Source organism: Salvia miltiorrhiza, chromosome 2 (genome assembly GCF_028751815.1).
Source record: "Salvia miltiorrhiza cultivar Shanhuang (shh) chromosome 2, IMPLAD_Smil_shh, whole genome shotgun sequence".
Classification (NCBI taxonomy): domain Eukaryota; kingdom Viridiplantae; phylum Streptophyta; class Magnoliopsida; order Lamiales; family Lamiaceae; genus Salvia; species Salvia miltiorrhiza.
Genome location: NC_080388.1, coordinates 43345485 through 43364027, shown reverse-complemented (window position 1 = coordinate 43364027; position 18543 = coordinate 43345485). Strand labels below are relative to the sequence as shown.

Here is an 18543-nt window from a genome sequence, read left to right as displayed (position 1 = left end):
AAGGAAACTGAAGTGTGTTCGTGCAGATAACGGCGGTGAGTACCAAGGCCCGTTTGAGCAACACTGCAGGAACCATGGTATCAAGCTTGAGAAAAGCGTCCCAAAGACCCCTCAACACAATGGCGTGGCAGAAAGGATGAACAGAACAATTTGTGAGAGAATCAAATGCATGCTGTCGCACTCCAAACTGCCAAAATCCTTTTGGGGTGAAGCTATGAGGACCGCAGTTGACTTGATCAACCTTTCTCCATCAACTCCTCTGGGTGGTGACATTCCAGATAGAGTTTGGTCCGGGAAAGACGTGTCTTACAAACACTTGAGAGTGTTTGGCTGCAGGGCTTTTGTTCACATTCCAAAAGATGAGAGATCCAAGCTTGATGATAAAACCAAACCATGTATCTTCTTGGGATACGCTCATGAAGAGTTTGGTTATAGATTATGGGACCCAGTTAACAGGAAAGTCATCAGAAGTAGGGATGTTGTATTCCTTGAAGATCAAGTTCCTGATGATACGAAAGAAAAGCCTGAATCTAATTCAGAAGTTCCTGTCAACTTAGATCCAGTTCCTTCACCGACACTCCAGAATTACGGGGGAGATACCCAATCGGAGCATGGTGATCCGGTTGATGATGAAGCAGGTGACGATCAGACTCCACCTGTACAAGATGATGTCCCTCCAGTCAGAAGGTCTACCAGAGAAAGACAACCTTCTACCAGATATAGCCCACATGAGTATGTAATGCTCACTGATGGAGGAGAGCCACAGAGTTTTGTAGAAGCCATGGCGCATGACCAAAAGGAGAAGTGGTTAGAAGCCATGAAGGAGGAGATGAACTCCTTAGTTGAAAATCACACCTATGACTTAGTGAAGTTGCCAGCCGGCAAGAGATCGCTGAAAAACAAGTGGGTCTACAGATTAAAGGCTGAGGAGAATAGCTCACAACCAAGGTACAAGGCGAGACTGGTTGTGAAGGGTTTCAGTCAGAAAAAGGGTGTTGATTTTGAAGAGATTTTCTCACCAGTGGTGAAGATGTCTTCAATCAGAGTGGTGCTCGCGATTGCTGCCAGTTTGGACCTGGAGATCGAGCAACTTGATGTGAAGACTGCATTTCTGCATGGAGATTTAGACAAAGAAATCTACATGGACCAGCCTGAAGGTTTCAAAGTCAAAGGAAAAGAGAACCTTGTATGCAGGTTGAAGAAGGGCTTGTACGGCCTGAAACAAGCTCCCAGACTATGGTACATGAAGTTTGAGTCCTTCATGTCAATCCATGGCTACAACAAGACCACCTCAGATCACTGTGTTTTCTTCAAGAAGTTCACAGGAGGTGAATTTATCATATTGTCAGTCTACGTTGACGATATGTTAATTGTAGGCCATGATGCCAGCAAGATTGATGAGCTGAAGAAAGAGCTAAGCAAGTCTTTTGCGATGAAAGACTTAGGCGCGGCTAAGCAGATCCTTGGAATGAAGATCTTCAGGGATAGGAAGAGCAAGGAGCTCTGGTTATCTCAAGAACAATATATTGAGAAAGTTCTTGAAAGATTTAGAATGAGCAAGTCGAAGCCAGTCGCCACTCCACTTGCGGGTCATATGAAGCTAAGTTCAGCACAATGCCCGACAAGTGAGACAGAAAAGGAAGAATTGCAAAAGATTCCATATGCTTCTGCGGTGGGGAGTCTAATGTATGCTATGATATACACTAGACCTGACGTCGCTCATGCAGTTGGTGTGGTTAGTCGATTTCTCTCAAACCCAGGAAAAGAGCATTGGACAGCAGTGAAATGGATATTTCGGTACCTGAGAGGTACTTCTAAACTTTGTCTGAAGTTTGGTGATAACCATATTCTACTTGAAGGATATGTGGATGCAGACATGGCTGGTGACATAGATTCCAGGAAATCCACATCTGGATACCTGATGAGACTTGCAGGGGGAGCTATCTCGTGGCAATCGAAACTTCAAAAATGCGTGGCATTATCCACAACGGAAGCTGAGTACATTGCTGTGACGGAAGCTTGCAAAGAGGTGTTGTGGTTGAAGAAGTTTCTACAAGAGTTGGGCTTGAAGCAAGAGAAGTATGTGCTTTACTGCGACAGTCAAAGTGCAATTCACTTGAGTAAGAATTCGAGTTTTCACTCGAGAACGAAACATATTGATGTGAGATATCACTGGATTCGAGATGTACTTGAAAGAAAACTAATGCAGCTCGAGAAGATCCACACCGATGAGAATGGTGCAGATATGTTTACCAAGTCCTTACCCCGAGATAAGTTTGAGATCTGCAAACGTGAAGCAGGTCTAGTTGAATCCCCACATCAAGTGGAGGGGGAGAATTGTTGAGTTTGTCTTCCACTTTGATGTGGGCCCCAAACCTTTTGACATTTGAGCCACAACTTTTTGACTATATATTAGTTGTGCAGATTAATTGAAGTTCAACAATTGCAGCTTCAACAATTGCTGCTGCTCATTTTTCAACAATCGGCAGCTCAATTTTGCCTATAAATTGAGGCTCATTCTGCCAAATGAGAGTGTGCAGAAGAGAAAAGAAAAGTGAGGCAACAAGAGAGAGTTTGGTGAGTGCTTTTTTTGAGAGAAGAAAATTGTGAGGAAAAATCATAGGATTTTTTCATCTCTCTTAAAATAGTAGCTCAGTCCTCTTGTGTTTTCCAAGTTATTAAACTTGAGATTTGTGTTTCCCCTATTTTGTGTAGGGAGAATTTTGTAAGCCTACTATATACATAGTGGAAGATTTCTAGACTACGGTCTCGTGGTTTTTCCCATTTTGGGTTTTCCACGTAAAACTTCTTGTCTCATATTTTCTTATATTTTGCACCAAATATTTTTCTTGGTTTGGATCCCATTTTGTAATCCAGCAAGAGGGAAAAGAATTATCCTGGTTCCGCTGTGCAAGTGTCATTTATTTTGACACTCGTGAATATTTATTCGCCACTTTTCCCAACAATATCTTTATACTTTTAACTTCATTCTCACATACAATATTTATCAAAAACTCATCTCATAAACTATTTATTAATTATTTAATAAATTAATTTTGATGGGATCATTTCTCCTTTATATACATTTCTCAATATTTTCTTAAAGTTTGTGTCCTCTCATTCATGCTACACTTATTGTGGACAAAAAAATACTTATCATTTATGGGTCCAATAAAATTTATAAGTATAGGAAGAAGCCCTCTCACATTTTTCTTTCTTTCAACCATATTTTAATTATTAATACAATAAACTTTCACGATATTCACTTAATCGTTACAACAACGATAACTATTAGGTGTTGATTTTTTTTAATTCCACTAATAACTTGTAATTAACAACACAAAAGACTAACCACATGTATCAATTAAAGCTTTGATTTTGTGTTTTTTTTTTCGAGCATACTATTTTTATGTTTCAGTGTATGGATGTTTGAGTTATTTGACAATTCAACATCAACATCTCTAAACCGATAGATTTCATGATGGGAATTTGGGACCTTCTCTTTGTGAAATTTCAGAATAGATGGCTAAGAGATTGCCAACTCAACATGAAATCTTGAAACCCAATAAAAGATTAGAGAGATATTCGGATATCCACATCATCAACCTACATTACTACCTCTATATGTCATTACCACTTCACTTCCATTTTCTCCATCTCTCAATCCCAACTTTCTTTGCATAACCCATAAATTCAGAACTTGTATTTCTTACTAATACAATGGCTGCTTCTTCAATGGCTCTTTCTTCTCCTTCTTTCGCCGGTCAGGCGGTGAAGCTCTCTCCCGCTGCCTCAGAGACCGCCGGAAACGGCAGAGTCTCAATGAGGAAGAGCACCAAAAAGCCTGCAGTCTCCTCCGGCAGCCCATGGTACGGCCCCGACCGCGTTAAGTACTTAGGCCCATTCTCCGGCGAAGCCCCAAGCTACCTCACCGGAGAATTCCCCGGCGACTACGGCTGGGACACCGCCGGACTTTCTGCTGACCCCGAGACCTTTGCCAAGAACCGTGAGCTTGAGGTGATCCACTGCCGGTGGGCCATGCTCGGTGCCCTCGGTTGCGTCTTTCCGGAGCTCTTGGCCCGCAACGGCGTCAAGTTCGGAGAGGCCATCTGGTTCAAGGCCGGCTCTCAAATCTTCAGCGAGGGTGAGATTCTATTCGAGCACATAACATTTCTATTAATTTTAGTTATACTAAATGAGCATTTTATTATAAATATTTATATATAAACATTTGAATATATGATGTAGGTGGACTTGATTATTTGGGCAACCCGAATTTGGTTCATGCACAGAGCATCTTGGCCATCTGGGCTACCCAAGTGCTCCTAATGGGAGCCGTTGAGGGCTACAGAATTGCTGGTGGGCCCCTCGGAGAAGTCGTGGACCCATTGTACCCGGGCGGTAGCTTCGACCCATTGGGGCTTGCCGATGACCCGGAAGCATTTGCTGAGCTAAAGGTGAAGGAGATTAAGAATGGTAGACTTGCTATGTTTTCAATGTTCGGATTCTTTGTTCAGGCCATCGTCACCGGAAAAGGGCCGTTGGAGAACCTTGCCGACCACCTCGCCGACCCCGTTAACAACAATGCTTGGTCATACGCCACCAACTTTGTCCCCGGAAAGTGAACTTCATAAGATGTATATGGCGCAGCACCAAATTATCATTAATTTGTATTGCTTGATGCTGATATCTGTGATTTTAATGAAATAGAATGTAAATTTTTCATGCTCTCAAATATGTGTGAAATTGTACCTATCCAACAATCAATTGTCTCGACCACACACAAAAAGAGTAAGCTGTGATACTCAAAGAAAATCAAGCGGAAAGTAAAGAATACAAGACACCAACAATGATTACCCAGTTCGGTGATAACACACCTACGTCTGGGGGGCCACGCCCAGTTCCAACAGTTCACTAGTGAAGATAAGAAATACAAAGGACTTACACACGAAGACTCGATCTTCCTAGCCTCTATTTCTTTCCAAATCGTCACCTATGTGAACTACCGAGAGCAAGATAAAACTCACTCTCACAAACTTGATTGATACTCAATCCACATTCAAACCAACAACAATAAACACTCCAACAAGCTGGAGTACAGATGAACGAACATAAAACCAACTCACGCTTCCAAAGAAAACTAGCAAGAATCAACAGCACACTCACACACGAACTGTATGCTCTCCTACTGCACGAAAATACTCTCTCAAAATAAAGAGAATAAGAAAGATAGCAGCAGCACATTCGAAATCTCTTCATCACCAATAAATAGCCAAACCCTAGAAGAAGATTGGGCTCTTGGAAGTATGGGCTCGTGACAGGCTGCAGGCTCCAGACGGCGGCTCATCGAAGGGATTACTTGAGGCGGCACTGAATAGGGTTCATAAAAGCCCTAGGAATAAAGACTCATTAGCAAACTTGAAGGTCCAAGCCTATCTCAAACAAAAAACCCGTAGAGAGAGAAAACTGCCAGACAAGAGACTGAAGAAGCTACTCTGGTAGAAACAGTCCAAGAAACTCCTGAAGAGACTCACTTTAGTCTACAGCAATGACAACTAAAAAATAGAGTATAGAAATACTCTAACAATGTGGATTCATTTTGATAATTTATTGTTGATTTTAGCTATTTGCCCCATCGTTATATCATGCAGTCGCACACTCCATCAATTAAGTTATAACAAAAAGGGTAAATTGCGTGAAAATACTCGACCTTATATCAAAATTTGGTTTTTTGACAAACTTTTTTACTGTAGCAAAAAATATAACGACCTTGAAATTGGTTGAATGTCAGTACATAGACATTTTCCGTCTAAATTCAATTAGGGTTTACTGCTTACGTGTGGGTTTTATCCGATCTGGCAAAAATTAGTTGTATTCATGGCATGGGCGGAGCCACATTATGAGGTGGTAGGGCAATTGCCCCCCCTCCCCCCCAAAAAAATAGTATACTTATTATATTAATATGTGTATAATTATTATTATATAAAAAAAAGTTTGCCCCACCAAAATTTTGAGACAAAAGGGGCAAAATGTGGAGATTGGAAAAAAGTTGACTTTGATAAACTACATTCTTTTTCTTTTGTCTAACTTGGAGATCGGAAAAAAGAGAAATAAGTTAAATTTGCACCAATTAGTAAGTCTTGCAATGGAGATGGTGAAGACAAAAAGAGATATTGTATATTTATTGGTGTATAAGCTTATTAAACTTGCACTTGTTTTACCTGTGACAACTGCAACTATGGAAAGAGCTTCTGTTATGAAAATTGCCAAAAGTCAGCTTCGAAATCGAATGAGTGATTTTTGGATGAATGATTATTTAGTTACTTATATTGAGAAACAAATTTTTGAGACAGTTAATATTACATCGCTTTTAGAATATGAGTGATCGTAGAAAATTATTATAAAAATATTTTATTATATAATTTTTATAGAAGTTATTTTAATTTTTTTTATTTGCCCCCCTTGTCTTTGGGGGCCTGGCCCGCCCCTGATTCATGGCCTGGTGTGTGTGCAATGACTGAACGACATCATTTTCGATTGGGACCAAAACAACGTCATTTCTAGAAATTGGATGAATTTTTGGAAGAATTTTATCGAAGGAGAGGGAAGAACAATAGAAAGAAGAGATGGTGAGATAAGTTTGATTGAATCCTTAATCCTTATATGTATTGCAACCGATTTATTTCTTGCTAAAACGGCGTCGTTTTATGCAAATGGAAACGACACTGTTTCATTAGCCGGCCCGACTAGCCATCTCAGCTTTTCGGAGATCCACCTCAGCATCGAGTTGGGGGAAAAATGTCTCCGGACCGACATTGCAACCGATTGCAAGGTTGTTATACTTTTTGCTACAATTAAAAAGTTTGTCAAAAAACCAGATTTTGGTATAAGATCAAGAATTTTCATGCAGTTTACCCTAAAAAAATAGTAATTTATGACTTGGAATATTATACTCCCTCCGTCCCGTTAGGCTTGTCCCATTTATTTTGGGCACGATTATTGAAGAATATATAATTAGTGTAGTAAAAATATGTAAAGTGTGGCATTCATATTGTTTGTAGTGTAAAATCATTATCAAATATAAAAATATGATAAGATAAATGAGACAACTCAAAAAGAAAAACACGACGGAACGGGTGAAGTATTTGTTTGTGGGTTTGGATGATTTGCATGGCCATGCCCTTTTATACGGGTCATATATATCTTTGGAGATTATAACTATCTGTGTTTTGATTGGTTGGTTACATTTTGATGACGTGGCATGCACATTGGCAACTTATCCAACGTTGGATTTTCTGGCATAAAAAATCTCAAGCGAAGGGTTTGAGTATCTCCGTTTAGCCAATGAAAATTTGACAAAATGCATGCACCGATTCTATTGTTTTTAGGGATGTCAATCGGGCCAGTCCATCGGGTTTTCGGGCTAGCCCTATCGGGTTCCGGGTTAGTCGGGTGCGGGCTAATCGGGTTGGAGATTTTTTCGGGTTGTAAATCTTCAACCCTAACCCTAAACTTTCGGGTTTCGGGCTAGCCCATCGGGCTAATCAGATTAAAGGCGTAAAAATAAAATTATCATTTGTATTTTATTATTCCTAATGATCTAATGTATAATGTATAAAATATACATAGATATTAAAGATATAAATTATATAGCAAAGCATGAAATGCAAAAATATAAAATATTCAAGATTACATAAACAAAATTATATTAAAATGAGATAGTAAAATTTAACATGTATCAATGCACTAGAATCAATCTGGATTATTACTGAATAATTAGTGGATTTGCCATGCACTTCTCATTGACTGAAAAAAAAATGGTATCACTTTAAAATGAGATACTAATAATTAATTTCTAACTAATGAGATACTAATAATCAATTTCTACAAAAAATCCGTAATTAATTTCACTTTTTTTAATGAGATTGCACACACACACACACATATATTCTAACTAATTAATTTTACTTTTTTTAATGAAGCTACATTTATATATATTTAAGCAAATACCATAGATCTAAACATAGCAGAAGTTGTAACTGGATGCATCAGTCACAATTCCGTCAGCCCACCGGGCCAGCCCATCGGGTTTTCGGGCTAGCCCTATCGAGTTCCGGGTTAGTCGGGTGCGGGCTAATCGGGCTGGAGGTTTTTTCGGGTTGCGATTTTTCAACTCTAACCCTCTAATTTTGTCGGGATTATTCGGGTCGGCCCACGGATTTCGGGCTACATTGACATCCCTAATTGTGTTTAATGGTGATTGTTTTTTTTTTAACTAAATTTTAATGGTGATTGTTAATGATATTGATTATTGTGAAAGGAAATTATGGGGAGTCTATATTTTCTTCGTTCCTATTAATTTGTGATTTATTATTGTATATTACAATGTTGATAGTAAAATAGCAAGCAAGTGGCCATTATTTTGTTATACTCCATCCGTCCCAATTCAGTAGACTATATTTTTTTATTTGGACATTCCATTTCAATAAATCGCTTCTTAAAATAAAAAGTTAATACATAACAAATATTCTCACATAACTCATTATTTACACCAAATGACGTTGTACTTCACACGTAATTATCTCTTCTTTATTTTCTCTCCTACTTTTTAGACAAATATATCATTAAAAAAAGTTACTTTCTCTATCATGTTTTATTATAAAACTATTCGTTTTCTTAATATCTGTGTCTAAGCCTTGTGGCCTATTGAATTAAGATGAGAGAGTATAAAAAACTAACAATAAATTCTAAATTAATTTTATATTTGAGTACTGTCATAAGAAATAATTTCATTCTATTTGTGCTTTCATTATTATATATACATTAATTAATCAAATTGGGGAAAATTGATGTTTTTCTCAGTAATTTATTTAGATTCTCAATTTGTGCAAGCCATATACAAAAAATATATTTAATATCCTATCTTCAAATTGTAGATGGAACCATATTTTGTGACCATAAAATAATTATAGTGTATAATTTAACGAGGATATATTATTTATGTAGTCGTGTAACATGTCAGAATAAATTGTTGTCTACACAGGCCTATATATATCTTATTAGTATATCATCCCTGTTAATAATTTTTTCTATAGTATATTTTATTTCACCAAATTAATAAACTATGTATAGAAGATATACATACAACACATGCGTGCATTGATGCTATTGTAACACCATCAAGATCCTAACTCAAGGATAGATTTCCTGGTCGGAATTGGGACCCTCTCTGTCAATTTTTTAAAATAGATGGCCAAGAGATTGCCAACTCGACATAAAATCTTGAAGACCAATCGAAAAAAGAGATAATAATATCCATATCATCAAGCAAAAAACAATACATCTATCGCCTAATTTTTTATTAAAAAAAAAAAGGATGGCTAAGAGATTGCCAACTCAACATAAAATCTGTTATCAAAAAAAAAACTCAACATAAAATCTTGAAACCCAATCGAAAAAAGAGAGATACTATTATAATATCCATAATTCCATATCATCAAGCAAAAACACCACCTCTATCGCCTGCAAAAAAAAAAACCTACTTCTATATATAACTACCAAATAACTTGCATTTCTCCATCCATCTCTCAATTTTCTTTGCAAAACCCATAAATTCAACCTTCCATTTCTTACTAACACAATGGCTGCCTCTTCAATGGCTCTTTCTTCCCCCTCTTTCGCCGGACAGGCGGTGAAGCTCTCTCCCGCCGCCTCAGAGATCGCCGGAAACGGCAGAGTCTCAATGAGAAAGAGCGTCAAAAAGCCTGCAGTCTCCTCCGGCAGCCCATGGTACGGCCCCGACCGTGTTAAGTACTTAGGCCCATTCTCCGGCGAGGCCCCAAGCTACCTCACCGGAGAATTCCCCGGCGACTACGGCTGGGACACCGCCGGACTTTCTGCTGACCCCGAGACCTTCGCCAAGAACCGTGAGCTCGAGGTAATCCATTGCCGGTGGGCCATGCTGGGTGCCCTCGGCTGCGTCTTCCCGGAGCTCTTGGCCCGCAACGGCGTCAAGTTCGGAGAGGCCGTCTGGTTCAAGGCCGGCTCTCAAATCTTCAGCGAGGGTGAGACTCTATTCGAGCACATAACATTTCTATTAATTTTAGTTATACTAAATGAGCATTTTATTATAAATATTTATATATAAACATTTGAATATATGATGTAGGTGGACTTGATTATTTGGGCAACCCGAATCTGGTTCATGCACAGAGCATCTTGGCCATCTGGGCTAGCCAAGTGCTCCTAATGGGAGCCGTTGAGGGCTACAGAATTGCCGGTGGGCCCCTCGGGGAAGTCGTGGATCCGTTGTACCCGGGCGGTAGCTTCGACCCATTGGGGCTTGCCGATGACCCGGAAGCATTTGCCGAGCTAAAGGTGAAGGAGATCAAGAATGGTAGACTTGCTATGTTTTCAATGTTCGGATTCTTTGTTCAGGCCATCGTCACCGGAAAAGGGCCGTTGGAGAACCTTGCCGACCACCTCGCCGACCCCGTTAACAATAATGCTTGGTCATACGCCACCAACTTTGTCCCCGGAAAGTGATCCAATTGTTGCACCACCAAATTCTCATTAATTTGTATTGTTTGATGCTGATATCCATGATTTTAATGAAATCGAATGTTAATTTTTCTTGCCCTCGGAGAAGTGGATTCATTTTCATATTTTATTAATTGTTGATTTTAGCTATTTGCCCCATCTTTATATTATGCAGTCGCGCACTCCATCAATTAAGTTATAACCCAAATGTAGTAATTTATGTCTCGTTATATTTTCTCTAATTCGAGAGCCGTGTTTTAATATATTTCTTTTATTTGTGGAAAAGTTCAGAGCCACATATTATTAATAGCATGCGCTCATTTCAAAAATTGAATTCTTTTTGGAGATTCATATTATTTTCTTTGTAACAATGTGTATTTGATAAGTGTGGAAGGGTCTCACAAAATAATGATGATGATGATGATTAATGGACCAATTAAAATTAAAAAGTGGATTCAATAGTGGCAGTGTGTATAAATATATGGAAATGGTATGAATAATACTTAGTGAAATTATTTCCAAAAATAGATTAGAAAGATGTTTTGGGGAGAAACGAAAAATGAAATAAAAGAAGATGCTTCAGGGACAGAGGAAGTATATACGAGTTTGTAATTGTTGAATTTCGACGTATACATCAATTTACGTAATAATTTATAAGTAGAAATCATAGAAATAATTTTATATTAAGGTGGGTTTTACCATCTAGAATCGTTAGTCATGATGGAGCACGATGATGATCCTAAACAATATTAATTGTTCAACCAATTACACATGTGTAAAATCTATTTAATCGTACACATCTCAAATACAATTAAAAAATAATTTTATTACTTGTTCTAGTTTGTCGTTTAATGTGTCATTTTCTTGATCTTTTAGTTGTAGTTTTCTTGTGGAGTCGTATAGTTTAGAGTGGTTTTGATCTTATTTTGTCGAGTTGAGCTTATTTATTAATTTTGTGGAGTCAAGTAATCGTGACTTGAAATGGAAGAAAACAACGGTGCCGGAATGTGGAAAACTTGAAGATTAAATAAAGCATTTCAAAAAGGAAAGAAGAAATTCAAGTCACCCTAGTAGAGGTGGGAAGATAGGGTTCGGGTATAGGGTACCCGATTACCCGACCCGAAAAAATCGGGTATCGGGTACCCTATACCCGAAAAATTAGGGGTCGGGGTCGGGTTCGGGTACTTAGGGTGTTAAAAATTCAGGTATCGGGTATACCCGAAATACCCGATTTTTTAATTAATAAATTTTAAATTATTTAATTAAATTTAATTTAAAAATCTGTAAAATTTTGAATTAAAATTCAATTTTAATTTAAAATTTTAGACTTGGGAGTTGAGATTTGTGCTTGTTGATTTTTGATTTGATGTTATATATTATTTGTTAATACATGGAATTAAAAACATATACAATTATATAGGGAAAGGCTGAAAATAGGGGCTACATTTTTGAATTTTTTTTATAAAAAATAGGGTATTTCGAGTATTAGGGTACCCCGATTAAGCCAAATCGGGTACTTCGGGTACCCTAATACCCGAAATACCCGATTTTCACTGTTTGACTTGAAAGATTCAATTTTGACCGGGTAATTTAGGGTACCCGAATACCCGACTCGGGTACCCGAGTTGGGTATTAGGGTACCGATTTTTTTTCGGGTTCGGGTATAGGATTTTGGTCTTATTCGGAATCGGGTACCCTATTTTTTCGGGTAGGGTACCCGATCCCGACCCGATTCCCATGCCTACACCCTAGTGTGACAGTGAGTCCAAGCTCACTTAGAGCATCCACAATGGTGGTGTCTTAGAGGGGTGTCTTAGGAGTGGGCCCCACCTAAGACACACCCCTCTCCAATGCATTGTGTCTTAGGTGGGTGCTTAGATCCTCATTTCCACAAAATTCATATTTCTACACTTTTATTTTTAAAATTCAAATTTCATTAAAATTAAAATTCTACATTACAATAATTTAAATAAAATTAAAAACATAATTAAAATACGCTAATAAAATAAAAAATAACATAATTTCCTAATTTAAATAAGCCCTCGACGCTTGAGCACTTCTTGGACTAGGTGGTTGTGCAAAGCCAATTGTGCATCCGTCATACCCGTCGTATCCTTGTTCAAGAGCTTCATATCCATCTCCTCTCGTTTCATCTCGGCTTGCATTTTTTTGGCCTCGGCGATTACCCCCGTTTTGAGAGCATGCTCCTTCATGCTTTCGGCCACCTTCTCGAGGGCGTCGGAGAACGCCGATCCTCCTCCCGAAGACCCTTCTCCCTTCTTCGCCTTGCCCTTGTCTCGCTTTCCCGCTTTTCGGCCTTGGGGTCTCGCCGTGACACTCGGCTCCGAAGAAGTAGTGGTTGCTTCACCATTGGAGCCCTTCGACTTTTTGGCGGAGTGGAAATCCCCAGCTTGCGACGTGAATCTTTGGCAGTCACGAAGCACTTTTCAAGCTTTGACGTAGGAGAATTGCTTCTTGAAATTCGTCTCGAACATCGTCTGGGCTTGTTGGAAGATTTGATCGTCGCTCATACCACTCCCCCAGTAGTCCTTGCAGGTGTTGTAGAAGCCCTCGAAGAATTTTGTCTCCTTTTGGACACGGGCGAAGTGGGACTTGAGATGATCCGGCTTTCGCGGCGGCGCTCCCGACGTATTAAGCGCGTTGAACTTCTCGGCGATTGCTCCCCAATATTGGAGCAACTTTTGGGAGGTCCCCAAAATAGGATTGTGGGTTGCCTCCGCCCACAATATTGCCACGAGCTTGGTCTCCTCGCTAGAATATGCAGCACGGGTGCCCTTGGCTTTCGGCTTCACCTCCTCCGGCTCTTCTTGAACGTTGGCGTTTGCCGCCGGCGTAGGAACATTTCCCGTTGCCAAGACATTCGAGGCTTGTGAAAATGGAGCAAACCCCATCATTGGAACCCTCGATCCGCCTTGTTGCTCCATGTATTCATCGAATTCACGATCCATCTTTCGAAATGTAGAAGAGAGAATTGTTTTTGGGAGAGAATTGTAGTTGAAGATGTTGGTGAATTTGAAAGAATGGAAGGAAGAGTGGTATTTATAGAAGGGGAAAAAAGAAAAAAAAATAAAAAATCAAAATAGCCGTTGAATTTGCAACGGTCGTTTTTTTTTTTAAAAAAAAAAAACAAAAATTGAAAACGGTCGAATTTTGCCAAAATTACCGATTTTTTTATATATTTTTTTTAAATTGGGCGCGTCCTTCGGACGCGCCGTCTCCTCTCCTCTCTCGCCCCGTGTTGAAGCCTCGACCCCGCTTCGCATCTGGGCGCCCCTCCAGCGCGCGGCCGACTCCTTCGCCCCGGATCGACACCGGCTTCGACTTTGGCGCTGTGGATGCTCTTAGAGCATCTCCAATGCATGGTGTCTTAGGGGGTGTCTTAGATGGTGGTCCCCACCCACCTAAGACACACCCCTCTCCAATGCATTGGTGCTTAGATGTCTTAGATCTCCATTTCCACAAAATTCATATTTCTACACTTTTATTTTTAAATTCTCAATTTCATTAAAAATAAAATTAAACATTACAATAATTAAAATAAAATTTAAAACATAATTAAAATACGATAATAAAATAAAAAAATAATAATTTTCTAATTTAAATAAGCCCTCGACGCTTGAGCACTTCTTGGACTAGGTGGTTGTGCAAGGTCAATTGTGCCTCCGTCATACCCGTCGTGTCCTTGTTCAAGAGCTTCATATCCATCTCCTCCCGTTTCATCTCGGCTTGCATTTTTTTGACCTCGGCGATTTCCCTCGTTTTGAGAGCATGCTCCCTCATGCTTTCGGCCACCTTCTTGAGAGCGTCGGAGAACGTCGAACCTCCTCCAGAAGACCCTTCTCCCTTTTTCGCCTTGCCCTTGTCTCGCTTTGCCGCTTTTTGGCCTTGGGGCCTCGTCATGACACTCGGCTCCGAAGAAGCGGTGGTTGCTCCACCATCGGAGCCCTTCGACTTCTTTGCGGAGTGGACATCCCCGGCTTGCAACATGAATCTTTCACATTCGCGAAGCACTTTTCAAGCTTTGATGTAGGAGAATTGCTTCTTGAAATTCGCCTCGAACATCGTCTGGGCTTGTTGGGTGATTTGATCGTTGCTCATACCACTCCCCCAATTCTCCTTGCAATTGTTGTAGAAGCCCTCAAAGAATTTCGTCTCCTTTTGGACACGGACGAAGTGGGACTTGAGATGTTCCGCCTTTCGCGGCGGCGCTCCCGACTCATTGAGCGCGTTGAACTTCTCCGCGATTGCTCCCCAATATTGGAGCAACCTTTGGGAGGTCCCCAAAATAGGATTGTGGGTTGCTCCGCCCACAAGATTGCCACGAGCTCGGACTCCTCGCTAGAATATGCAACGCGGGTGCCCTTGGCTTTCGGCCTCACCGCCTCCGGCTCTTCTTGGACGTTGGCGTTCGCCGCCGGCGTGAGAAGATTTCCCGTAGCCAAGACATTGGAGGCTTGCGAAAATGGAGCAAATCCCATCATTGGAAGCCTCGAACCGCCTTGTTGCTCAAGGTATTCATCGAATTCGAGATCCAATATAAGCAAAATGTAGAAGAGAGAATTGTTGTTGGGATTAAAAAAATTTTAAAGAGAGAATTCTAGTTGAGAAAGTGGTGAATTTGATATTGTGGAAGAATGGTATTTATAGAAGGGAAAAAAGGAAAAAAAAATTAATAAAACAAAAAATAACCGTTTACAGCAACGGTCGAATTTAAAAAAAAAATTGCAACGGCTATTTTAAATTTAAAAAATGAATTTCTATTTTTTTTAAATGGGGCGCGTCCGGAAGACGCACCAATCATTTCCTCCCTTCCGTGTCTTAGTTAAGACACCGCCTCGCATCAGGGCGGGTCTCCAACGCTGGCAGCCTCCCAGCGACCCGGATCGACACTCCACTCGCACCAGCGAGTGGAGATGCTCTTAGAGAGCATCGAGAGCAACAAATTGGCTGGAGGCAGTGTCACCCCAAGGTGACAGTCACCCTAGGGTGACTTTACATCAAGATGCGTTTTTTTGCAGGAGCCTTAGTTACCCTAGGGTGACCCTCATCCTTGGGTGACCATGACATTCTTTTTACGAGAATTTAAGTGGGAATAGTAGTTTTTTCACTTAACACTCAACTATATTCTCTTAATTTCATTACTCTAGATTTGGTAGAAAAAGGTAGAAACACATATATTTTGCAAATTTTCTCTACAAATATCATTGTTAGAAGAATTGAAGCTACTTTTGTGAGAATTTAAATTACTTTCTCTTTAAGTTTTACTTGACTGATTTTTTTTTGTCCTGGATGAATGTTTGCGCTATGATGAACTAATTTCTAATCTACGGTTGGAGCTTAACTTGGATTTAATTGATTTGCTTGTGAATTTTTTATGCACATTATCCAATTCAGTTGTTTGATTTTCGATTTAGCAATTGATCATTGTTTTGTTGTGTTTGCAACGTGTGAGATCGAGAGAAAGAACTCGTTGCTTGACCGTGGTTGGACTTAATTGGAAACGTATAGTCTAATAATTGATTAATTCATATGATTTAATTAGCGTAGACTGCAAGCTTAAATTTGAAAGCTATGGTTTGAGCACATACGTTAGGATAATTTTGCGGGTTCATGAATTGTGCAATATTTTCACTGGCTTATAAATTTCCCGAGAAGATGATCCATCGCTCTAGAATCTTTAATCGTTGAACTTTTATTTATTTATTATCTTGAATTTATTTCTTATTATTTTAGATACTATACTTGAAACATTGGATAAAATGTGTAGGATTTATTGCTTTTACGTGTGTAACACATAAATCAAAACCATGCTAAGTCTTCTTCGTGGAATCTGACTTGGGTTAACTCATTACAAAACGATAGATCTCGTTCTCTTGCGAGTAATCTATAGGTTGAACATGTAACATTACTCGCTAATTACACAAATTCATTTGAATGTGTAAATGTAACTATTGCAATCGTTGAATATACGACATCTTGCAAGAAATCCAAGAATTTTTATTAAATATCTGTCGTAATAACAACCCGAACATTTTTAAGTAACATTAATAAATAAATTGAATAAACAACAAAATATTATAAATTATAAAAATCGCTTAAACATGTCGATTAATGTTCAACCTCGTTTTTAAAAATGATTTTAGTTGCAATTTCTATCTCAAATTTGTAAATAATACCTAATAATTTTTCAAACTCATTTATATTTATAAAATATAATTTATTAGAATAATTAGTTATGTTTCTCAACAAATTTCAAACATTGCATTGCAAGTATTAATAATACATAATATATCAAATATTTTTATTAACCAAATTATGCATGTTTTTTAGGAAAAAAGAAAGACATAAATGAGAATGAAAAAAGAAATAAATAATTTTTTGTATTTTATGGAAATTTTTATGTTTGGGGTCAAGATTTCTATGTTGAGAAAGAGAGAATTATTATTAAAAATATAAAATTAAATAATAAATCAATATCAAAGTAATTAGACGATGGAGGATTTTAGATAAATAAAAATTAAAATATCACATAGGAGAGAGAATTGTTGTGGGCACAGGAATCATCAATTTGGGATTAATATGAATCGTCATGGATTTTTCCTACTCCTTATTTCACCTTTGTGCTCGTTGAGTGCTCATCGACCACCTTGGATCCCGAGCGCGCGGTATTGATTAATGTCAGGGCTGACATGAAATCCCAACATGATGAATTGTTGTGGGGTTGATTCTGCGTATTTTAAGGAGGAGAATGCCACCGGACTTATAAGAAATCATGAGGGAAACTTTGTAGCTGCGTATTTTTATTAAGGTATAAATGTCCTAAATGACTACTTTTTTTCTCCCATTAGTAATGTCTCATTACTTTTGAGCATGTAAAATAAGAAAAATGTAATTAGTATATAATTAAAGTGAGTCGTTGGTGTATAAAATAAGTTGGACCCACTGTTAATAATACTTTAAATGATTAATCTTTTAATGAAAAAGGTATGAAACATTATGTCCCAATATAATAATTGAGACATTAGTAATGAGAGGGGGAGATCGGGAGAGTATTATTTATATGTTTTAATCTATCTATTACATAATAGGATACATATTAGAGAGCTCACATCAATTCTAAATCCTATGTGGCACTTTAGAATCATTCTATTCTTAATTTTCTAAATTCTTTATAAATAATTCAACTCAATTTAAATATCGCTCTCTGGCGTAAAAAATGATTCACTTTTACTTTTAAATATATTTTTTTTCTTAATTCTAGATTATTAATCATTGTTTTACTATCTTTAGCTAAAATAATTTTAACTTTGTAATTTTATTTTTTATTGGGAAAAAATCAAGAAAAAGATATATAAAATATAAATTTTAAATATAATCACCAAGCACTAGATATGGCATAATAGATTTATTAGAGTATTAATTACTATGAATTACTAAACTCAAATAATAAATTATTATTAAAATTTTAATTTTTACTATTATTTAAATTGTTAGAATTTCATTTACTAGAGAGCTGATCATTAAATTAAATGATTGAATATGATTTTAAATTTGAATGATGTCGTTTAAAGTTTGAGACGAGGTGATGCTCATAACTCAATTTTGGTATTTCAAGTTTTAGAGATGATGCTCATAAGTACAAGGCGAAATTATTAGAACTCAATTATGATCTTTTAAACTCTAGACAAGATGATGCTCACAAGTCAATTGTGGTCTTTCAAACTTCAGACAAAATGATGCTCAAAACTCGATTATGGTATTTCAAGTTTCAGACAAGATGATGCTCAAAACCCAGTTATATTTTTCAAGTCCCAGAAGTGATGGTGTTCGGAAGTCAGAGATGACATGTTTATTCTCATAACTCAATTATAGTTTTGCAAACTCTAAACTCAACATAATACCCATAAGTAAGTTATAATCTTCAAACTTTAGATAAGATGATACTCAAAAATCAGATATGGTATTTCAAATTCCAGACGATAT

The 18543-nt window shown here is 38.1% G+C and overlaps 1 protein-coding gene across 1 annotated transcript; it reads left to right on the top strand.

Annotated features, from left to right (window-relative positions):
- The first annotated feature begins 3639 nt into the window (after positions 1-3639).
- On the top strand, positions 3640-10640 carry LOC131013588 (chlorophyll a-b binding protein 21, chloroplastic-like). The gene is made up of 5 exons (XM_057941715.1): positions 3640-4144; positions 4249-4621; positions 8404-8410; positions 10040-10064; positions 10169-10640. Exons 1-5 carry the CDS (start codon positions 3721-3723, stop codon positions 10543-10545), a joined length of 1206 nt encoding a protein of 401 aa, XP_057797698.1. The 5' UTR covers positions 3640-3720; the 3' UTR covers positions 10546-10640.
- Positions 10641-18543: the final 7903 nt, after the last annotated feature.

Coding starts and splice junctions, on each gene's coding strand:
- LOC131013588 (XM_057941715.1), top strand. CDS start 3,721: ATGGCTGCTTCTTCAATGGCTCTTTCTTCTCCTTCTTTCGCCGGTCAG. Junction 4,145..4,248: donor CTCTCAAATCTTCAGCGAGG/GTGAGATTCTAT, acceptor TATATGATGTAG/GTGGACTTGATTATTTGGGC. Junction 10,065..10,168: donor CTCTCAAATCTTCAGCGAGG/GTGAGACTCTAT, acceptor TATATGATGTAG/GTGGACTTGATTATTTGGGC.